General features: G+C 55.6%; 5 protein-coding genes across 5 annotated transcripts; 2 read left to right on the top strand and 3 right to left on the bottom strand.

The window, feature by feature from the left end:
• Positions 1-219: 219 nt before the first annotated feature.
• Positions 220-2,429, top strand: K452DRAFT_329352 (uncharacterized protein; the record flags this gene model as incomplete). The annotated part of the gene is made up of 3 exons (XM_033545049.1): positions 220-383; positions 463-1,001; positions 1,063-2,429. The coding sequence occupies 3 exons, from the start codon at positions 220-222 to the stop codon at positions 2,427-2,429; spliced, it is 2,070 nt and encodes a 689-aa protein (XP_033392959.1).
• A 1,311-nt stretch (positions 2,430-3,740) lies between these two features.
• On the bottom strand, positions 3,741-4,630 carry K452DRAFT_291775 (uncharacterized protein). Its single transcript, XM_033541248.1, has one exon. It carries the CDS (start codon positions 4,195-4,197, stop codon positions 3,820-3,822), a length of 378 nt encoding a protein of 125 aa, XP_033392958.1. The 5' UTR covers positions 4,198-4,630; the 3' UTR covers positions 3,741-3,819.
• A 1,629-nt stretch (positions 4,631-6,259) lies between these two features.
• Positions 6,260-7,998, bottom strand: K452DRAFT_258006 (uncharacterized protein). Its single transcript, XM_033538454.1, has 3 exons — positions 7,768-7,998; positions 7,404-7,711; positions 6,260-7,347 (listed from the first exon to the last, which is right to left on the bottom strand). The coding sequence occupies exons 1-3, from the start codon at positions 7,787-7,789 to the stop codon at positions 6,523-6,525; spliced, it is 1,155 nt and encodes a 384-aa protein (XP_033392957.1). The 5' UTR covers positions 7,790-7,998; the 3' UTR covers positions 6,260-6,522.
• Positions 7,999-8,245: 247 nt separating this feature from the next.
• Positions 8,246-13,371, top strand: K452DRAFT_321932 (uncharacterized protein). The gene is made up of 3 exons (XM_033544449.1): positions 8,246-8,553; positions 8,698-12,550; positions 12,738-13,371. Exons 1-3 carry the CDS (start codon positions 8,326-8,328, stop codon positions 13,364-13,366), a joined length of 4,710 nt encoding a protein of 1,569 aa, XP_033392956.1. The 5' UTR covers positions 8,246-8,325; the 3' UTR covers positions 13,367-13,371.
• Positions 13,372-15,309: 1,938 nt separating this feature from the next.
• Positions 15,310-15,954, bottom strand: K452DRAFT_302151 (uncharacterized protein; the record flags this gene model as incomplete). The annotated part of the gene is made up of 1 exon (XM_033542551.1): positions 15,310-15,954. One exon carries the CDS (start codon positions 15,952-15,954, stop codon positions 15,310-15,312), a length of 645 nt encoding a protein of 214 aa, XP_033392955.1.
• Between the last annotated feature and the right edge of the window lie 686 nt (positions 15,955-16,640).

Here is a 16,640-nt window from a genome sequence, read left to right as displayed (position 1 = left end):
AGTGCGGAATGCGCGCCCGAAGACCCCCCCCCCCTGCTCCTAACTAGTTAACCAACTACCCTAAATAACTAATAATTACCACCCTCGGCCCTCAGCCCAACCCCTCCCTCTCCCTCTCCCACAATTTCTTCTTCCTTTTTCTCTTCCTCTCTTTTCTTCCTCTCCTCCTCTTTCTTCTCCTCCTTTGCATCTCACCACACTCCTTTCGCCCCCGCAATCATGAGCGTCACCAATCTTGACTCGGACCTCAAGCGCCTGCGCCTGGGTCGCAACACCTCCGAGGCGCAGAACGAAGTGCGCGCCTGGATCGAAGAATCGCTCGGCGAACAGCTGCCGCCCGGCGACCTCATGGCTATCCTCAAGGACGGCACCGTCCTGTGCAGGTGTGTTGTTTTCTGCCTGCTGTTGCTTCCGCGTCTCCCGCCGGGCCCCCGCCATCTGACATGACCCTTCTCCACACAGGCTTGCCAACCTGGCCGTCCCCCCACCCGGCATCAAGTTCAAGAAATCCGCCATGCCCTTCATGCAGATGGAGAACATTTCGCACTTCCTCAAGGCCTGCGAGAAGCCCCCCTTTAACATGCATGCGCACGACCGCTTCCTGACCGTCGACCTGTTCGAGGGCAAGGACCCGGCCCAGGTCCTGCAGTGTCTGGGCGCCTTCAGCCGTGTCGCCCATCAGCTCGACCCCGCCAAGTTCCCCACCACCATCGGCCCCAAGAAGAGCACCGCCCCGCTCAGCCCATCCGCCACCGGCTCTGGCGGAGGCCTCACTGCCGGCGGATACTCGACCAGCGGCTTTGGTCGTAGTCGCGGCTTGAGCAACTCGAGCAACGGCGGCGGCCGTCCCCCGGCTCTCGGCTCGCTGAGCCCTGCTCCCACCGGTGGCTCCGGCGCTTCTAGCCCGTCGGCGAGATCGCCGTCCGCGGGACCGGTCAGCAGCTGGGCCAAAAAGGGTGACGAGGGCACCACATCGCCTGCCTGGAACATTTTCCAGTACGGTGAGTGAAACACGTCGCGTCACACGGGCGTGCGAGATGGATGCTAATGGGGGCATTATAGGCTACATGGGCGGTGCGAGTCAGGGTAACCAGGGCGTCGCGTTTGGCGCACGCCGACAGATCACCACGGCCGCACCACACGTCCCTAGCGCCGCGGAGAAGGAACGCAAGCGAAAGGAGCAGGAAGCCGAAACGGAGCGGCAACGCGTCGCGGCCGACGAAGCCGAGCACCACCGGCAGGTCGAACGCAAGGCCGAGGAGGATCGGGCACGCGTCGAAGAAGAGCGTCGCTGGGAGGAGGAAACGGCACGGCAACGCGAGGCAGAGAAGCGCAAGGTCGAAGCGCAGAAGCGTGAGTGGGAGCAGCAAGAGCGCAAGTGGCAAGCTGACGAGGAGGCTCGGCAGCGCGAGGAACGGGCGGCCCAGGAGAAACTCGACCGTGAGACGCAACGCAAACGCGCGGGCTCGGACGCGCGGCTCCGCGGCCAGTACCTGAGCCAATACCAGGCGGAGCAGCAGGGGGGTCCGGCCCAGAAACCGGGCCACGTCCGCCGCAGCAGCCGCAACGACCCGGAACTGGAAGCCGAGCGGCAGCGCGTGGCGGACCTGGAGCGCCAGCTGGCCGAGGCCAAGCAGCGCGAGGCGCAGTATCAGCGGGAGCGGGAGGAGAGGTTTCGGGGGCCATCGTCGACGGTGGGCATGCGCTCAACCAGCAACCGGCTGGAGGAGATGGCACGCCCGCCCTCGCCGCCCGAGAGTAACGTGTCGTGGACGGGCGACGACGAGCGCGACCTCCTGCGCAAGGCGTGGACCGAGACCAACAGTCGCCCACTGCCAGAGGAGCCAACGCCGCCGGCACTTCCCTCCCGCCCCCTCCCTGACCCAACTATTGCTAGTATCGCCTCGCCGTCACCACGCCCCCTCCCGAACCCAGCCGACTACATAACCGCGAAACCGATGCCGACCGCCGCCGCCACGCCCGCCTCGCCGCCCCCGTCCGCCACTCGCCCATCAGCGATGCCGCTCTCGCCGCGCGCACCCCTCTCGCCGCGCGCCCCGCTCTCACCCCACGCGCCACTGTCACCCCGCCTCGCAGGCGCAACCTCACCGCGCTCGCCGCGCTCGCCGTTCGCGCGCCCGGGCTCAGCCGCTGCGTCTGCGTCGCCTCGCCCAGGAAGCGCAGGCTTGGCAGGAAAATCCCTGCTCGAGCGCGAAATGGAGCGCGAACGAGAACGCCAGCGCGAGTGGGAGGAGAAGCAGAAGGAGACGCGGGCTGCGGCGCGCGTCGACGGCGAGGGCTCGGCGCCGGGTCAGTCTTGGGACGTCCATCAGTATGGGTATATGGGTGGTGATAGCCAGAATCGTGGGGGCCAGGGCATTGGGTTCGGTGGGAGGAGGGGCATTGTCGGGCCGAGGCCGAGGCCGTAGGTAGGGGGTTGTGGTTGTGGGGGTGAGGGTTTCTTTTGACGCTGCTGATGCTGATGCTGACGCCGTGATGGCTGGCTGGCTGGCTGGGTTGGGTTGCTTGGTTGGTGGGGTCTGGGTCTGGGTCTGGGCGGGTGCGTGGGTTGTGCGTGTGCGTGTGCTTGCGCTTGTGCTATTAGATAGATGGATGGGATGGGAGGCTTTGCGTCTCTCCGTCTTCTTCTCATTCTTTTCTCTTTCCTTTTTCTCCTTCTTCTTCTTCGGTAGCAGGATGAGACGGATAGGACAGGGTAGGACAGGGTGCGTTCGGTACGGTATGAAATGGGATGGGATGGGATGATGGATCGGTTCAGATTCAGAGGAGATAGGGATAAGCAGGTCAGGGATAGGCAGGGATAGGGATGGCGGGAAGGGGGGACTTACTTAGATACCTAGGTGCTGCTGCTAGCTGGACGGACGGAACGATTGCTTGCTTGGTTTTTTGCTTTGTTTTGGTTTGAGTTTGGTTTGATTTGATTTGTGTTGTGTTGTGTTGTGCTTCCTGCTTTGTGCTTCTGGTTTATGTGTGTGCACTTGGTTGGTTGGCTTGCTTTGCTTTGCTTTGCTTTGCTTTGCTTTGCTTGTTCGCATCCCATCGCATCCCACCACCCATTCTAAATTAAACGCAAACGTAAATCAACCATCCAAATCATCCAACCCATCCAAACTACCCAATCCAACCCCTACAAAAACCCAGCACACCCCCCGCCCCCCCTGCTTCTACTTCTACTTCTACTCCTGCACCTAGCGCCTAGCTATCGTATCGTATCACGCACGAATAAATAAAGATATCTAACCTAACTGAGCCTATCGCGTAATGACAGGGTAACTGTAACGACCTTGGCTAGGTGGGTAGGCGGGTTGTGAGTGTAGGTAGGGTTGTGTTATTGCTCTGCGTCTAAGTTATTGGTTATATATGTACTCAGATCTATAACAGTATAAGGATAAAGATGAGGACAATGATGAAGATATACTACTAAGAAACTACGTTGCTAAGCACTGTCATTACGCTAGAGCCTCGTCTCATCGTTATATATACTGTATGGGTGCGGGGAGTGTGGTTTGTTGTCGTGGGGTTTTATGTATTTGGTTGTTTAGTTGTTCGTGTTAGAGGGTGGAAAGATGGTAATGTTGATGCAAGAAGACTTGGTGCGGGAAGGTGGTATGGTCTATTGGTCTATTGAAGCAGTGGTCTACGAAGCAGTGATCTTATGGGGAGCGAAGTAATGTAAAGCGAAAAAGCCCATGATTAATAAACCCAACGAAAACGTAGACGCCTCAGCCTCGTAGCGTATACAGTAAACACGACCGTCTTCACCATCCGCAGCGGCAGGCTCCAACCCACAAGCGTGGTTTACGGGAACAACAGGCCCTGGAAGTCCAGCAGGTGGAACAGAACGATGGGGTATATGAGAGCCTCCAGCAGCAGCACGTGCAGGATGTCGCGCAACGCTTGCCCGATCGTGATCATGACGATGACGGTGCCGCTGAGCACGGTCATCAGCGTGAAAAGCGCTTGCTTGCGCACGAGAAAGGGGTTACTGTCCTCTTTCATGACGAGGTATATCAGGCCGGCAAACTCGAAAAGGACGCTGACGACGAATAAAAGTATAATGACCACGGACCAGGCTCGCACGCCTGGGGGCACGACAAGCCGGTTGTCGACGGCGCGTTGCCGCTGCTGCCCCCCTAGGCCGGCTTCGATGTTGGCTACGTCGTTGCGGGACGGCATGTTCGTGTCCGTGCCAGTCTCTGGCTCAGCAGCAAAGCCATCCGGGGCGCCTCCGCGCAGCCTCAGCCGGGAGTCATGGACCACGACTTCCGGCTTCTTGCGGCGTGCCTCGTCGCCGCGGCGCTGCACGGCGTACCGTCTAGGCTCGAGTTCCGGGTCCGCCCAGCTCCCCACACACGACAGGGCCAGGCCTTTCTCGGCCTCGGCGGCCGAGCCTGCCGCAGTGCCCGCGTCGGAGCCCCTCGACGCTAGCAGCGACGGAGTGCGGTTGATGATGGCCACGCCTTTGCCTGCGTACGAGTAGCCTGTGTGCCCGGATGTCGGGTTCGTGCTGCCCTCGACTGAGGCCGTGAAGATGCGGCTGCCGCTGCGGCTACGACTCGATGCGGTGCTTGTCGATGGCGCGTACGTGGACATGGTGCTGTGGACGGCGAGGTCGTCGATGTCGATGTTTGAGGCGCGTCGGCAGAGCAGCGTCGTTGCGTCGTTGTCGCGGTCTAGTCCCAAGATGCCGCTGGTGGGGTTGGTTGGTTGGCTCTGGAGTTGAGACCTCGAAGCATCTGGGAAGAGCAGTTAGGTTCACTGGCCGTCCGCAAGGCTAAGAGCGGAACTCACGCCCGGCGGCCATGGTCACTTTACTCGTAGGCGTCGGTGGTGTTGCCGTCGGAGTGCTCGCACTTTGTTGGCGCGGGGCATAGGATGGAAGGCGCAGGTGGGAATGAAGTGAAGCGTGCGGGCGGGCAAGGAAGCGACACACAGTGAGCACTCGAGTGTAGGTAGGTAGGCAGGTAGGTACAGGTGCGTTGGATCGGTTGTAACGTGGAGGAGCCTTGACTGAGGAAGGTGTTGCCCTTCGTCATTTAATGTGGGAGCGGCAGTCGGCCTCAGCACCGGTGCTGGGGCGCAGTCGACCATGTCAGCGGCCAAGGGCGCCCACAGCCCGCGCCCCTCGCGATCGGACAAGGGTGCATGAGCGTGCATGAGCAGCATTGACGAGAGAGCCGAGGCGGCGTGAACACTGTCAACAACTTACTATGAGGGTGGTGCGGCCAGTTATACAAACTACTGCGAGACCCTGATCTCGCCATGCTTTGCGTTTGACAATGGTGTGTGTCCTGTTGCGCTCGCGTCGATCGATGCCCTGGGGCACCTCGTCGCACTGATGACATCGTGGCTTGCATTCGGAAAATAGCCAGCTTCCAAGCATCTGACAGGGGTTGCCATACTGCACGCTGGAAACCCCATCATATGCTGACGGAGACTAATCTCCTTCAACACAAGACGGAGAGACGAATCCAAGGAGAACCTCCAACTGCAGAAGTGCAATGAGGAGTTTTTGTTGCTTCGTACAATCAACATGCATTCTAGATTTCGAACTCCGCAATGAATCGGACAGGGCGATGCTCGTGAAATTTTTGACGATTGAACATTGAAAGAAACGCAAAGACGATGGAGGTTGTAGATCGAAACAAGAGAAGAAGGAAATGAAAAGAAAGGAATATGAATTCTTGTCGGGTCCTTAATTCAGTATCTGTGGTCTTCTAGTTGTTGTCAGATATCAACTTGCTCGTCAGACAAGCGCAGGCAGTTGATATAGCCCGACGGCGTGGAAATTAAGCTGTACGGGTGAAGGATGAAGAAAAGATGAAGTTGGAATAAGGTTAAGTTTTAACAAGGAGTCGTGTGTGTTCCGCCGGCACGAGCACCATGTACACCCCCACTTCATCAACGAGTCATTTTCATCGCCTTTTAAACTTTCACATGCATGACTTACGTACGCCATGGGAGCAAAAAACACGAGATCGCTCCGAGCTCGAAGATTTGGTGATATTGAGATACTACTGTCTATACAAATTCAGTCAGTATAATTATTCCTTAAAAAAATAAACTTATAGCTAAGAGCTTGAGCTCTGACGAGTGGTCTACGAAGTCAATAGTGAAACCCGTTTGCAGATTGAATGGCTTCGCTTCGTTTGTCCCCTAATTTACACCCATAATTTTCCCTGGAGCAGACACGACTGTTCTCCATTCATTCATTTTGTTTGTTGGACACGCCTATATCCTCGGCTGATGCTTTTCACATTTCTCAACAGGGATTTACATGAGCTCTTATGGTGAGTTAAACATTCAACCATTCCCCAGTGTCCAGGATGCACATGCTGTACAGGAAGAAACAATGCTCAAAACATATTCTTACAAACAGCCTTACAGGCCAGCTGAGCGCCCGACCCATCGCAGAAGCAAATTCTCCACACTAGTGCATTGCCAAAAAGCATGCAGATAATCAGATCTATAATGCACCTGTACGCCATGACTCAGTGAAGTCTAGAACAAAAGATTGTCTTTCCCACCCATATGAGGCGGTTGTGGGGGGGTTCGAGACGCTCGAATACCCTTTGTAGCAAGCGCCTTATTTGGTTTCTTCAAAAACTCCATACTGATAAGCGCCGCGGCGACGCTGACATTCAAGCTGTCGACGCCAAGAATGTCATCTCCCCTGACGCCTCGAATCCCGACAATGTAGTTTGCCCTGGCGCGCAAAGTTGGAGCGAAGCCGGAGCCTTCAGAGCCAAACATGAGAATGGTAGGTTGAATGGCAAGAGGTGAGTGTCCTCCCAGCACCGCACCGCTGTTTGGCCGTACGCAAGTAATTAAGGGAGATGTGTTGTCTGGATCGAGCGCACGCCAGTGGTGCTCCGATGTGACATTGAAATTGTCCTTGGGCGGCGGCGGCACATCCGCAGCGTATACTCGCCAACCTTGGAGTATACTGTGGGATATGAAATTTATAGGGTTGTTGACAGTAATGACGGGGATTGCTTCAACGGCGCCCGAAGATGCCTTGGTAGCAATGGCACTTAGAGGTGCAGTTGCGCGTTTAGATACGGCAATGGCATCGACGCCGAGATAATAGGCGCTCCGGAAGATAGCACCGAGGTTCCCTTCGTCCTTGATACCGTCCAGGTACAATACTAAGGGAAATCGCCAACCGTGGCTATTGTATTTGATCCTAGGATCATTGCCGTTGATCATCTTATCCTCTGCGCTTTGCTTGGTAAAGTCTACCTGGAAGTAGGGAAAGCTGCGGCTGACTCCCCGCAAAAATTCGCTAGGATATACTGGGAGGGGTGAGGCTTCCAAAACGCAACCCTAGGAGATATGGTCAGCGCGTAATCGAGGTTCAGCATGTTCCAGCAGAGGCTTACATTATGGGGCCTTCCTTCGCTCATCATGTCCAGCGTCTTAAGCCATGAATTGTCCACATATATTGGGGAGAGATGCTTATCTCTTGCCAGGGCCAGAAGGGTGGAGGTTGTGTTGTGCGTTTTATCGTTAGTTTCCTGGATAGATCGATTCAAAGCTCTATCGTGTATGTAGAGTTTGTAGAATCGCCTCCGGCCCGCCTTGAGGGCAGCACGGACGGAGGACATTCCATATATGAATTGCGATGCGGCCGTGGTATATGGAATACGGGAAATCTCAGGACCCTCGTCGCCGTACTGTGTGTCACTTTCTGCTTTAATTCAGTCGTCTGGCAAAGAAAAGGTTATGCTGGGCAAGCATACCAACCTTCATGTCCCTTTTCCGTCATGGCGGCCTCGTTGGCGGCAGGTTCGGCAAACTGAGCAGAGAATTCGTCATCGCTATACCGTGGTCGGGGCCCAAAAAGGTTTTTTCTGCTGCGACGTTCCGTCCCGAGTGTCTCGCGAATGCCGCGATGGATGGCGGAGTTGGTGGAGATGGCGCGGCATGGTCGCAGGAGATTGGGTGCGCGAGAAGCGCATTGTAGTAGTCGCCGCGACGATTTTTGCGTAGTTGCCTGCAACATGACGGTCGTCGAGTCGTGGTTGCAGCGGCAAAAAACTTCGTCTTCCCGTTCGCCGTCAGATGGACATTTCCCCGGATGGGGCGCCCGGGCGCTCGGACGCTGCGCGCGAAGGCGCGTTTCCCGTCTCGCGTCAAGCTTCCCTACTCTTTAACACCACCACCCACTACAGCTTGAGTCTGAGCGACCTTCCCACAACGTGATTCCTCGTTCCATGACCCAGTTAATGCCCGGATCGTCGCCAGTCCCGCAATTGCTTTGCGGTTTCCTACATTGCTCACCTACCGCAACCGCGCGCTCTCATGGATTCCGACTCGGATACGGAGAGCTTGAATGCTCCAACGGAGCAGACTGAGCGCCCGCCGACGAGGCCTTGGGACTTTCACTTGGTCAAGGTTGTCCCGTCACCCGTGGAAAACAGGGACGAATACGAAATATGGGGAAACCGCGTGCGCAAGGTGCTGCGAGAGATGGATGAAAGCGACGGTCTCTACTACAGAGTGGTGTTCGAGGACGCCCATATTGAGACAGTAAGTACATGAAGCAGCGGATAAGATCTAAGAGTTTCTATCACATGTCATGAGCCTTTCGTGACTCCTCTTTAACAGCACCTTCCTACACCTCAAACAACTACTCTTTTTAACCACTGCACCTCTCACACTGACTTGAACTAGATTTCTTTCGGTAAACTCATTGATCTGGATAACGGGAAGGCTGCTGTTCAGCGATTTCATGAACATCCCGAATCTAGTGAAGACGAACTCAATGCTGCCAACATGAAACTCAAGCTCACACTGAACGAGCCGGACGACGATAGTGACGACTACGGAACTTCTCAAACCCGGACTCGGATGCGTAGGGCAAAGCGAGGATTGCTTTTCACCCGCTCACGAAACAGCCCAGTCGAGGTGTCATCTGGCGAAGATGAAGACGAAGATCAAGGGTCGGATGAGAGCTCACCGACTTTGTCGCTTCGCCGTAGCACGCGCAACACCCGCAGCACCCGCACAAAACCACGTCAAACCAGAACTTCACTTCGCCAGGTAGACCTGTCCGATGAGGATGAGGACGAGCCATCGGGATCTTCAGACGACGGCGTCTTTCGATTACGTTCAGACGTTCTTCCTTCGACGCGGAAGCGGAAGAGAACCGACAGATTTGGAACTGAGAGCTCCTCAAAGTCAGCTCGTCTGGGCACGAGGCGCTCGGATAGGGCTACCCGGCACCAAATGAATATGGAGGAAGGTGCTTTGGATGAAGAGGTGTTTCGCGACGAACCGGATAAGCGGCCTGCAGCTCCCAAGGCAGTAGGTATTCGTGAAGTCTTCAAGGACCTTCCTCGCTCGGATCCATTCCGTCAGCGACACATCCAACAGTGCGACACGTGCGGTGAGGGCGTTACCATTGGGCCTCTTGTATACTGTCAAGGATGTCCACTGGCCTATCACAAGGGCTGCCTCGGTCATCGTAATGGTCGGGAGCACTTAGTTACGAAAGTCGGGGTTGACGAGTTCGTTCTCCAGTGTCGCCGCTGCATCAACGTGCCGAGGCGCAAGGATTCTTTGGCGCCAGACCATGCTCAGTGTCAAGTTTGCAGCAAGTCTGGAAGCTCTTGCCATCCTCTACGCGCCCGCAAGACAGCATTACAAGAGCAGAAGGAAAGGGAGGACAACCTTGGAGAGGATCCTATCACCAAAGTTTCTCCCGACTTGATCAATAACCCTCACAACGTCATGTTTCGCTGCGTCTCTTGCTGGCGCGCATTCCATTTCCACCATCTCCCTCCGAAGTCTGCGCACCATATGGATATCGAGGAAGATGATGAAGAGACAGCTGAACGTCGATTCACAGAATATACCCGTAATTGGAAATGCAAGGAATGCAGCGAGATGCCTGCCAAGGTTTCAGGCATCGTTGCATGGAAGCCAACAGACGAAGAGAACTACCAAGCCGGACTGGCCTGCGAGCAGATCGAGGAGGACGAGAAGGCCTACTTGATCAAGTGGGAAAAGTTATCGTATTTTAGGTCCACATGGATGCCAGGTGCTTGGACATGGGGTGTCACTGCGCCTGCGATGCGCAAGGCTTTCAACAAGCGCGAAAGCAGTCCTAAGATGAGGACCGAAGACGCCATTCCTGAGGAGTACTTGCGCATCGATATCGTCCTTGACGTCAAATACACTAGCATTGTCGACATCCGCACGGAAGAAATTGATAAGGCCCGAATCAAGGAGGTTGATGAAGCTTTGATCAAATACAAAGGCCTTGGGTACGAAGACGCAGTCTGGGAAAAGGTGCCGATACCCGAGGATGGTGATCGTTGGACGGACTTTGTCACGGCTTACAACGACTGGGTTCTTGGCCGTTACGTGCACGCTCCGAAGAAGGGTCCGCTCCAGGCACGCCTCGAGAAGGCACGTTCACATCCGTTCACCAAGCTCGAAAAGCAGAAACAGCCCGAAAATCTCCAGGCTGGCATGAAACTGATGAAATATCAACTCGACGGCCTCAACTGGCTATATTATCAATGGTACTCGAAGAAGAACGGAATTCTTGCAGACGAGATGGGTCTAGGCAAGACTATTCAAGTCATCTCGTTCCTGGCAACTCTTATTCAGGACCACAACTGCTTCCCCTTCCTCATCGTTGTACCCAACTCAACATGCCCCAATTGGAGGCGCGAAATCAAGCAGTGGGCACCATCTTTGAGGGTGGTCACCTATTTTGGTTCCTCAGCCGCGCGTAGCATGGCCTATCAGTACGAACTGTTTCCTGAGGCGAGCAAGGACCTTCGCTGCCATGTTGTAGTTACATCCTACGAGGCAGCCGCCGACGACAACTGCAGGAAATTTTTCAGAAGCATCAATTGGGCAGGCCTCATTATCGACGAAGGACAGCGATTGAAGAGCGACAAGAGTTTCCTGTATAGATCATTGAATGCTCTCAAGGTTCCTTTCAGGGTTCTCCTGACCGGAACGCCATTGCAAAACAACGCAAGAGAGTTATTCAACCTCCTTCAATTCCTTGACGACAGCATTGATGCAGCAAATCTTGAAGAAGAGTATACAGAAATGACCAAAGAAAAGATCATGAAGCTCCATGACTTGATCAGGCCATACATCTTGCGCCGCACAAAAGCACAGGTGCTTACCTTCCTGCCACCTATGGCGCAGATCATCCTGCCCATCTCCATGAGCGTCTTGCAAAAGAAGCTCTACAAGTCGATCCTTCAAAAGAATCCCGAGCTCCTAAAGGCTTTGTTTTCGACAAATCACTCGCTGAAACCACAAGAGAGGGCCAGCCTTAGCAACATCTTGATGCAGCTCCGTAAATGTCTCTGCCATCCATTCGTCTACAGTCGGGAGATCGAGGAACGCACTGATGTTGCCGCGATCTCACACCGCAACCTTGTCGAAGCATCAGCAAAGCTGCAGCTTCTTGAAATGTTGTTGCCGAAACTCAAAGAGCGAGGCCACCGTGTGCTCATCTTCAGCCAATTTCTTGACATGCTGGATATCATCGAAGACTTCCTTGATGGACTAGAGATGGGGTATAGGAGACTTGACGGCAGCATCGGATCGCTCGAGAAACAAAAGCGCATCGACGAGTTCAACGCTCCTGATTCCCCACTATTCGCCTTTATTCTTTCTACGCGGGCAGGTGGTGTCGGTATTAACTTGGCGACTGCCGATACTGTCATCATTATGGACCCAGATTTCAACCCGCACCAAGACATCCAAGCACTTTCTCGTGCTCACCGTATTGGACAAAAGAACAAGGTTCTTTGCTTCCAGCTCATGACGCGATCTAGCGCAGAAGAAAAGATTTTCCAGATTGGGCGGAAGAAAATGGCCCTTGACCATGTTGTCGTAGAATCGTTGGACGCTGATGATTTGGAGGAGAGAGATGTCGAATCCATCCTCCGACACGGCGCTGCAGAGCTGTTCTCTGAAGACAGCGGCGATCAGGATATCAAATACGACAACGCATCGACTGAGAAACTTCTTGATCGCAGCCAGATTGAGAACACCAGGACCGGAGAGGATGCCACCGCCGAGACGCAGTTTAGCTTTGCCCGTGTCTGGGCTAACGACCAGGGTGCCCTTGAGGGACTTCTCGAGATCAACGACGATGAAGAGGAACGCATACCTGACCCGAGCGTTTGGGACAAGATTCTGCAGGAGCGCGAAAAGGCTGCCGCCGCCGAAGCAGCAGCAAGGCAACAAGCACTTGGACGTGGCAAACGTGCTCGCATGTTGGTCGATTACAACGTGAACGACCGCGAAGCAGGACTCGATGTCGAAGAAGCCGACAATGTTGCCCCCGGAAAGAACCGTGGTCGTCACCGAAAGAAGGACGACAGCGACACCGACTTCCAAGCTGAGGGCAGCGAAGACGAAGAAAGCATCCCGGACGTAGGCGAGGCGCAAGTCGACGTCACGGAACTTGCGGAAGCGCCTCCTCAGAAAGACCGTGGCATTGCGGCGGCTCATGTGCCGAAGCCACCAAAGCCAGCCGGTCCTAAAGGTACGTCAATGACAATGAAAGACCCTGGCAGCATTCAGTGGGCTGGAGCCATGACGCCGGCCCACTTTTGGGAGCTCTAGGAAGCCACTTTGCTATTATCCGTTTTCTCCACCAACACGCTCTCGACGTCTTTTTTGGTTTATCGCTTTGTGTACGCATAGAGCTGTCTAACCTGTCGATTTTGTAGTCAAAGGGTTCAGTCGCGCCCGTTCTCCGCCTTCCCCTCCTCATTTCCCCTCACATATGCCTTTGCCACCAGGCTACGTTCGCACCTGTCCCGCCTGTCGCAAGACGCACGCGGTCGGCGCCTGTCCGCTCAAGATCGCCGGCCCCGAACACTGTAACCTTTGTGGTTTGGCCCATTTCGGCATCGCACGCGTGTGTCCACACATCGGCTCGGAGACGCAGGTCCGCGAGATGATTGCCGCCCTCAAGCAGAGCAGCGAACCGAGACATCTGGTCGAGACGGCGCTGAAGTACTTGAGGGGTGTCAAGGGCCATTTGGTTCAGAAGAAGAAGCAGGCGATTGAGAACAGCAAGAAGGGTACCAGTGTGCTGGCTCCTGTCCCGAGCAATGTTGTTCTGTCTTCGACTGGTCATGCTACTGCTGCTGGAGGTAGTGGCGGTGGAGGACACGGCGCAAGCAGCGCTGGCGCTCAGCCTGGAGCTTCTGGCAGCGTTGCGCAGAACGGCAGTGGGCATGGTGGCCGCGATACCACAGCAAACAACACGCCAGCACCAGCACATGAACACCACGACGAAGCAGCCGTCGCGGCAGCGCTGCAAAGCTACTTGAGAAACCCGGGCGGCGGATAGAGAGACTCGGCCTACGAAACGTTGCTGCATACGGATGCGACTTGCGGCCGTGCGGCATGCTTTAACTACATGCGTTTTTACGCGCATTCTGACGACTTGCTTTCCGAGAAGGTGTTGATCCCGAGCATGATTTCCGACAAGTACGGGTGGCGGGTACACACACTTACACTTATATATCCCCTTTCCTCTTCCCTTTCCCTTTTCTACTTTCACTTTTCACTTTTTTCACTTTCCAACATCGAAGTTTTTCTTGCGGGGCTCTTTGAGCATTCAAAATCACAAGTACAGTCACAATTACAGTTACAGTTACAGTTACAAAAGCTTGCTTACTTGCTTGCATAGCGCGGCGCAACATGGCGGGCGGAGCTGGGCGGGGAAAACGGACATGGCATTCCATCTACAAAAATACCCAGGTCGGGTCGGGTCGTGGTCGTGGGAGTGGTTGGGGTTGGGGTTGGAGTTGGGGGGAGGGGCTTGGGCTTTGGGGCTGGGTTGGTTGGTGCGGTGGGATGGGGTAGAGTATAGTTACGCCTGGCTATATACATACATACATACATACGTGCGTGTGTGCGTGCATGCGTGCGTGGAGAGGGGAATACAGTCAGTACATATGATGGATCTTTGGCTGTGTGTGTTCCATGTTTGTGTGCTTGTGATAAGTGGGAAACGGTGCTAGGCTTGCATGCGTGCTCGCGTCCTGTCTTGTTCGATGCTTCTTGTCTGTGCTTGTTGTTACGATTTTTTATTTTTATTTTTATTTTTATTTATTTTTTTTTTTTTTGGACGCGTTGGCGTATACCCTGCTTGCCTTGTTATGCTTTAGGAGGTACAGCTCATCTCACTCAGCGCAACAACCACTACGGAGGTACGATATCCCTACCTCGCTCCCAAACACACAAACATGCACTTCCAACCAAGCAAACAATCCACTCAATTAGTTCCAATCCAGTCATCATATCATTACTGCGCTGCGCCTATTACTACACTATACTACACCCGCCCACCCCCTGCGCCCATGCCACCATCACCTATCCAACCCTCACATCCTTCATCCTTCATACAAAAACGAAAACGAAAACGAAAACGGAGCTTGGTCCACCGTCTATAGTCTATGCCGTCCGTAGGGTATGTATGCATGTAGCATGGCATAACCCCATCACCGTCATCATCATCTCTCTCTCCCTCGCGCGCGCTTGTGGGGGGTAAGGGGGTAACAACCTAAGGTTGGGTTGGTTTGGTGGGCGTGCGTGGTATGTAGTTGTTTGATTGTTTATTTGTTTGGTTGGGAGGGTGTAAGGTTGGTGCAGAGGCCCAGCGGGGGGGTCGTGTTGGCATTGCTGTTGGTTGGGCGTTGGTTCTTGGTGTTGATGGTAAGAGTAAGAGTAAGCATGTAGGGTATGTACGTAGCAGCTCTGCTCCGCTCTGCGCCGCGCCGCCCACACCAACACACTCTCCCCCCGAGCCGTAGGACTTATGTCAGATTACGTATACGTGTGCTAGGTAGTAATGTGCAAGCGCCACAAGCGTGCTAAGCGTGCTAAAGCGTGTTGTGTGGTGCGGTACTCGTGGCGCAGCACTGCCCCGTTGCCAACAGGCCGCGCAGCCCTGACGAAACGGACGAAGTACGGTGGTGGTGGTGGTGGCACAGCACAGCACGACCCGACGCGGTCTGTTCTTGGGTTTCCTGCTCTGTCTCGCTAAACGGACAGTCGATAAACGCGCCGCAGCGTCAGTGGCCATGGTGGGTTTCGCGGCGCAGGGCTGCGCTAAGCTAGCTACCTAGGCTGCTGTGGCGCACCACACCACGTCGCAAGGACGACGACGAAGCTGCGCGGCGCGCGTATATGATGCGTTTGCTCGGGCAGAGACAGCAGGTCTCGGCATTAGGTAGATACGCGAGTTGGGGCGCGCACAGTGGAGGCAACAAAAGAAGCGGCAGCGCCTCACGAGCCGTGCCGCACGACGGAGGGCCGGGCGAGGTTCGCCGTCGAGCTCGTTGCGTCGGCCAGGTCGCTGGCTTCGCCGCCGTGCCCGTGGCCCTCGAGCGCTTCGTCGTAGTCGGGCGGCTTCGAGACCTGCGTGTCGCGCGTGATGGTGCGCATGGGGATGGCGAGGCCGGCGGGGTTGCCCGTCCAGTCCGGCGTCGCGGCTGTCGTCGGGGTTTGGTGCATTTCGGTTCCGCCAGCCATGATGACAGGGGATTCGGCGACCTCGGGCGCGGGCCCCGGTGCTGGCTGGTACGGTGGAGGCGCCTCGCCGTGCTCGTTAAGGCCTTCGACGGGCGGGTGGGCGAGCTCCGGCAGCGGCGCGCGGTTGCCGTGGATCCAGCGGCGGGTGTTTGCCCAGCCGTCGAGGTCGCGTGCGAGGTGCGCTTGCCCGGTTGCCTGGAGAATCTCCTTGCGCTTCTTCTTGCGGCGGTGCAGCAGGTACAAGGCGATGAGGAGGAGTATGACGACAACGCCGATGAACAGAAAGTACAGGTTTATGACACCGCTGCGTGGAACGTCGCCGTCACTTTCGCCTTCGGGAATGGCGCGTTTGCTGTGGGTGTGGTTGTCGGCTGGTCGGGAGAGGGCAGGATGGGCCATTGTCGTGATGGGGAACATCCCCCAGAGGAAAAGCATGGGGCTGTAAAAGTTGCCGAGGCGACAGGAAGGTGCGGAGAAAAACGCTGTGGGACTCGTCATACTGGCATGGCAAGCAGTGTCGAGGGCGTCAATGGCAGGAGTCAAGCAAAGGCAGAGAAGACAGGGCTAGGAGCAAGACGACGGGCCCGACGGCGGATGAGCGCGGCAAGAGAGTGACGAGAGAGATGAGAGTAGAGAACGCGCGTATGTGTGGCGGACGCAGGCAAATAATATTATTAGAATAAATCAGCGCAGGACTGGGGACAGGGAGGGCGCAATCATCTCCAAACGGCAATAAGCAAGGAGCAAATATACAGCGCGAGAGAGAGAGAAGTTGAGAGTGTGCGGGAAGCGTTGGAGGTGGCTGAGAAGAGCGGATGGCGTGGGATGACGAGGGTCCACGGACTTTGCGGCGACCGGTGCATGTGCGATCAGCCCTGCAGGAGTCCGCGTCGGGCGATCTCTAGCTGAAACTCCGACTCCGTCACCTGCACACTTCCTGCGAATCACCCGCCCACCGCTTCAACTGCGCTGCTGCTGCGTGTCTGTCGCTCTTTTCACAAGCTGCTGTGTTCATTTTTTTTTTTTTTTCTCCGCCGTGCCGACTTCTCCGCGTCAACTGGACGTTTAATTAACGCGCCCTCTAT

The sequence above is a fragment of the Aplosporella prunicola genome (assembly GCF_010093885.1).
Source record: "Aplosporella prunicola CBS 121167 unplaced genomic scaffold K452scaffold_32, whole genome shotgun sequence".
NCBI lineage: Eukaryota > Fungi > Ascomycota > Dothideomycetes > Botryosphaeriales > Aplosporellaceae > Aplosporella > Aplosporella prunicola.
This window is presented reverse-complemented; position numbering and strand designations above follow the sequence as displayed.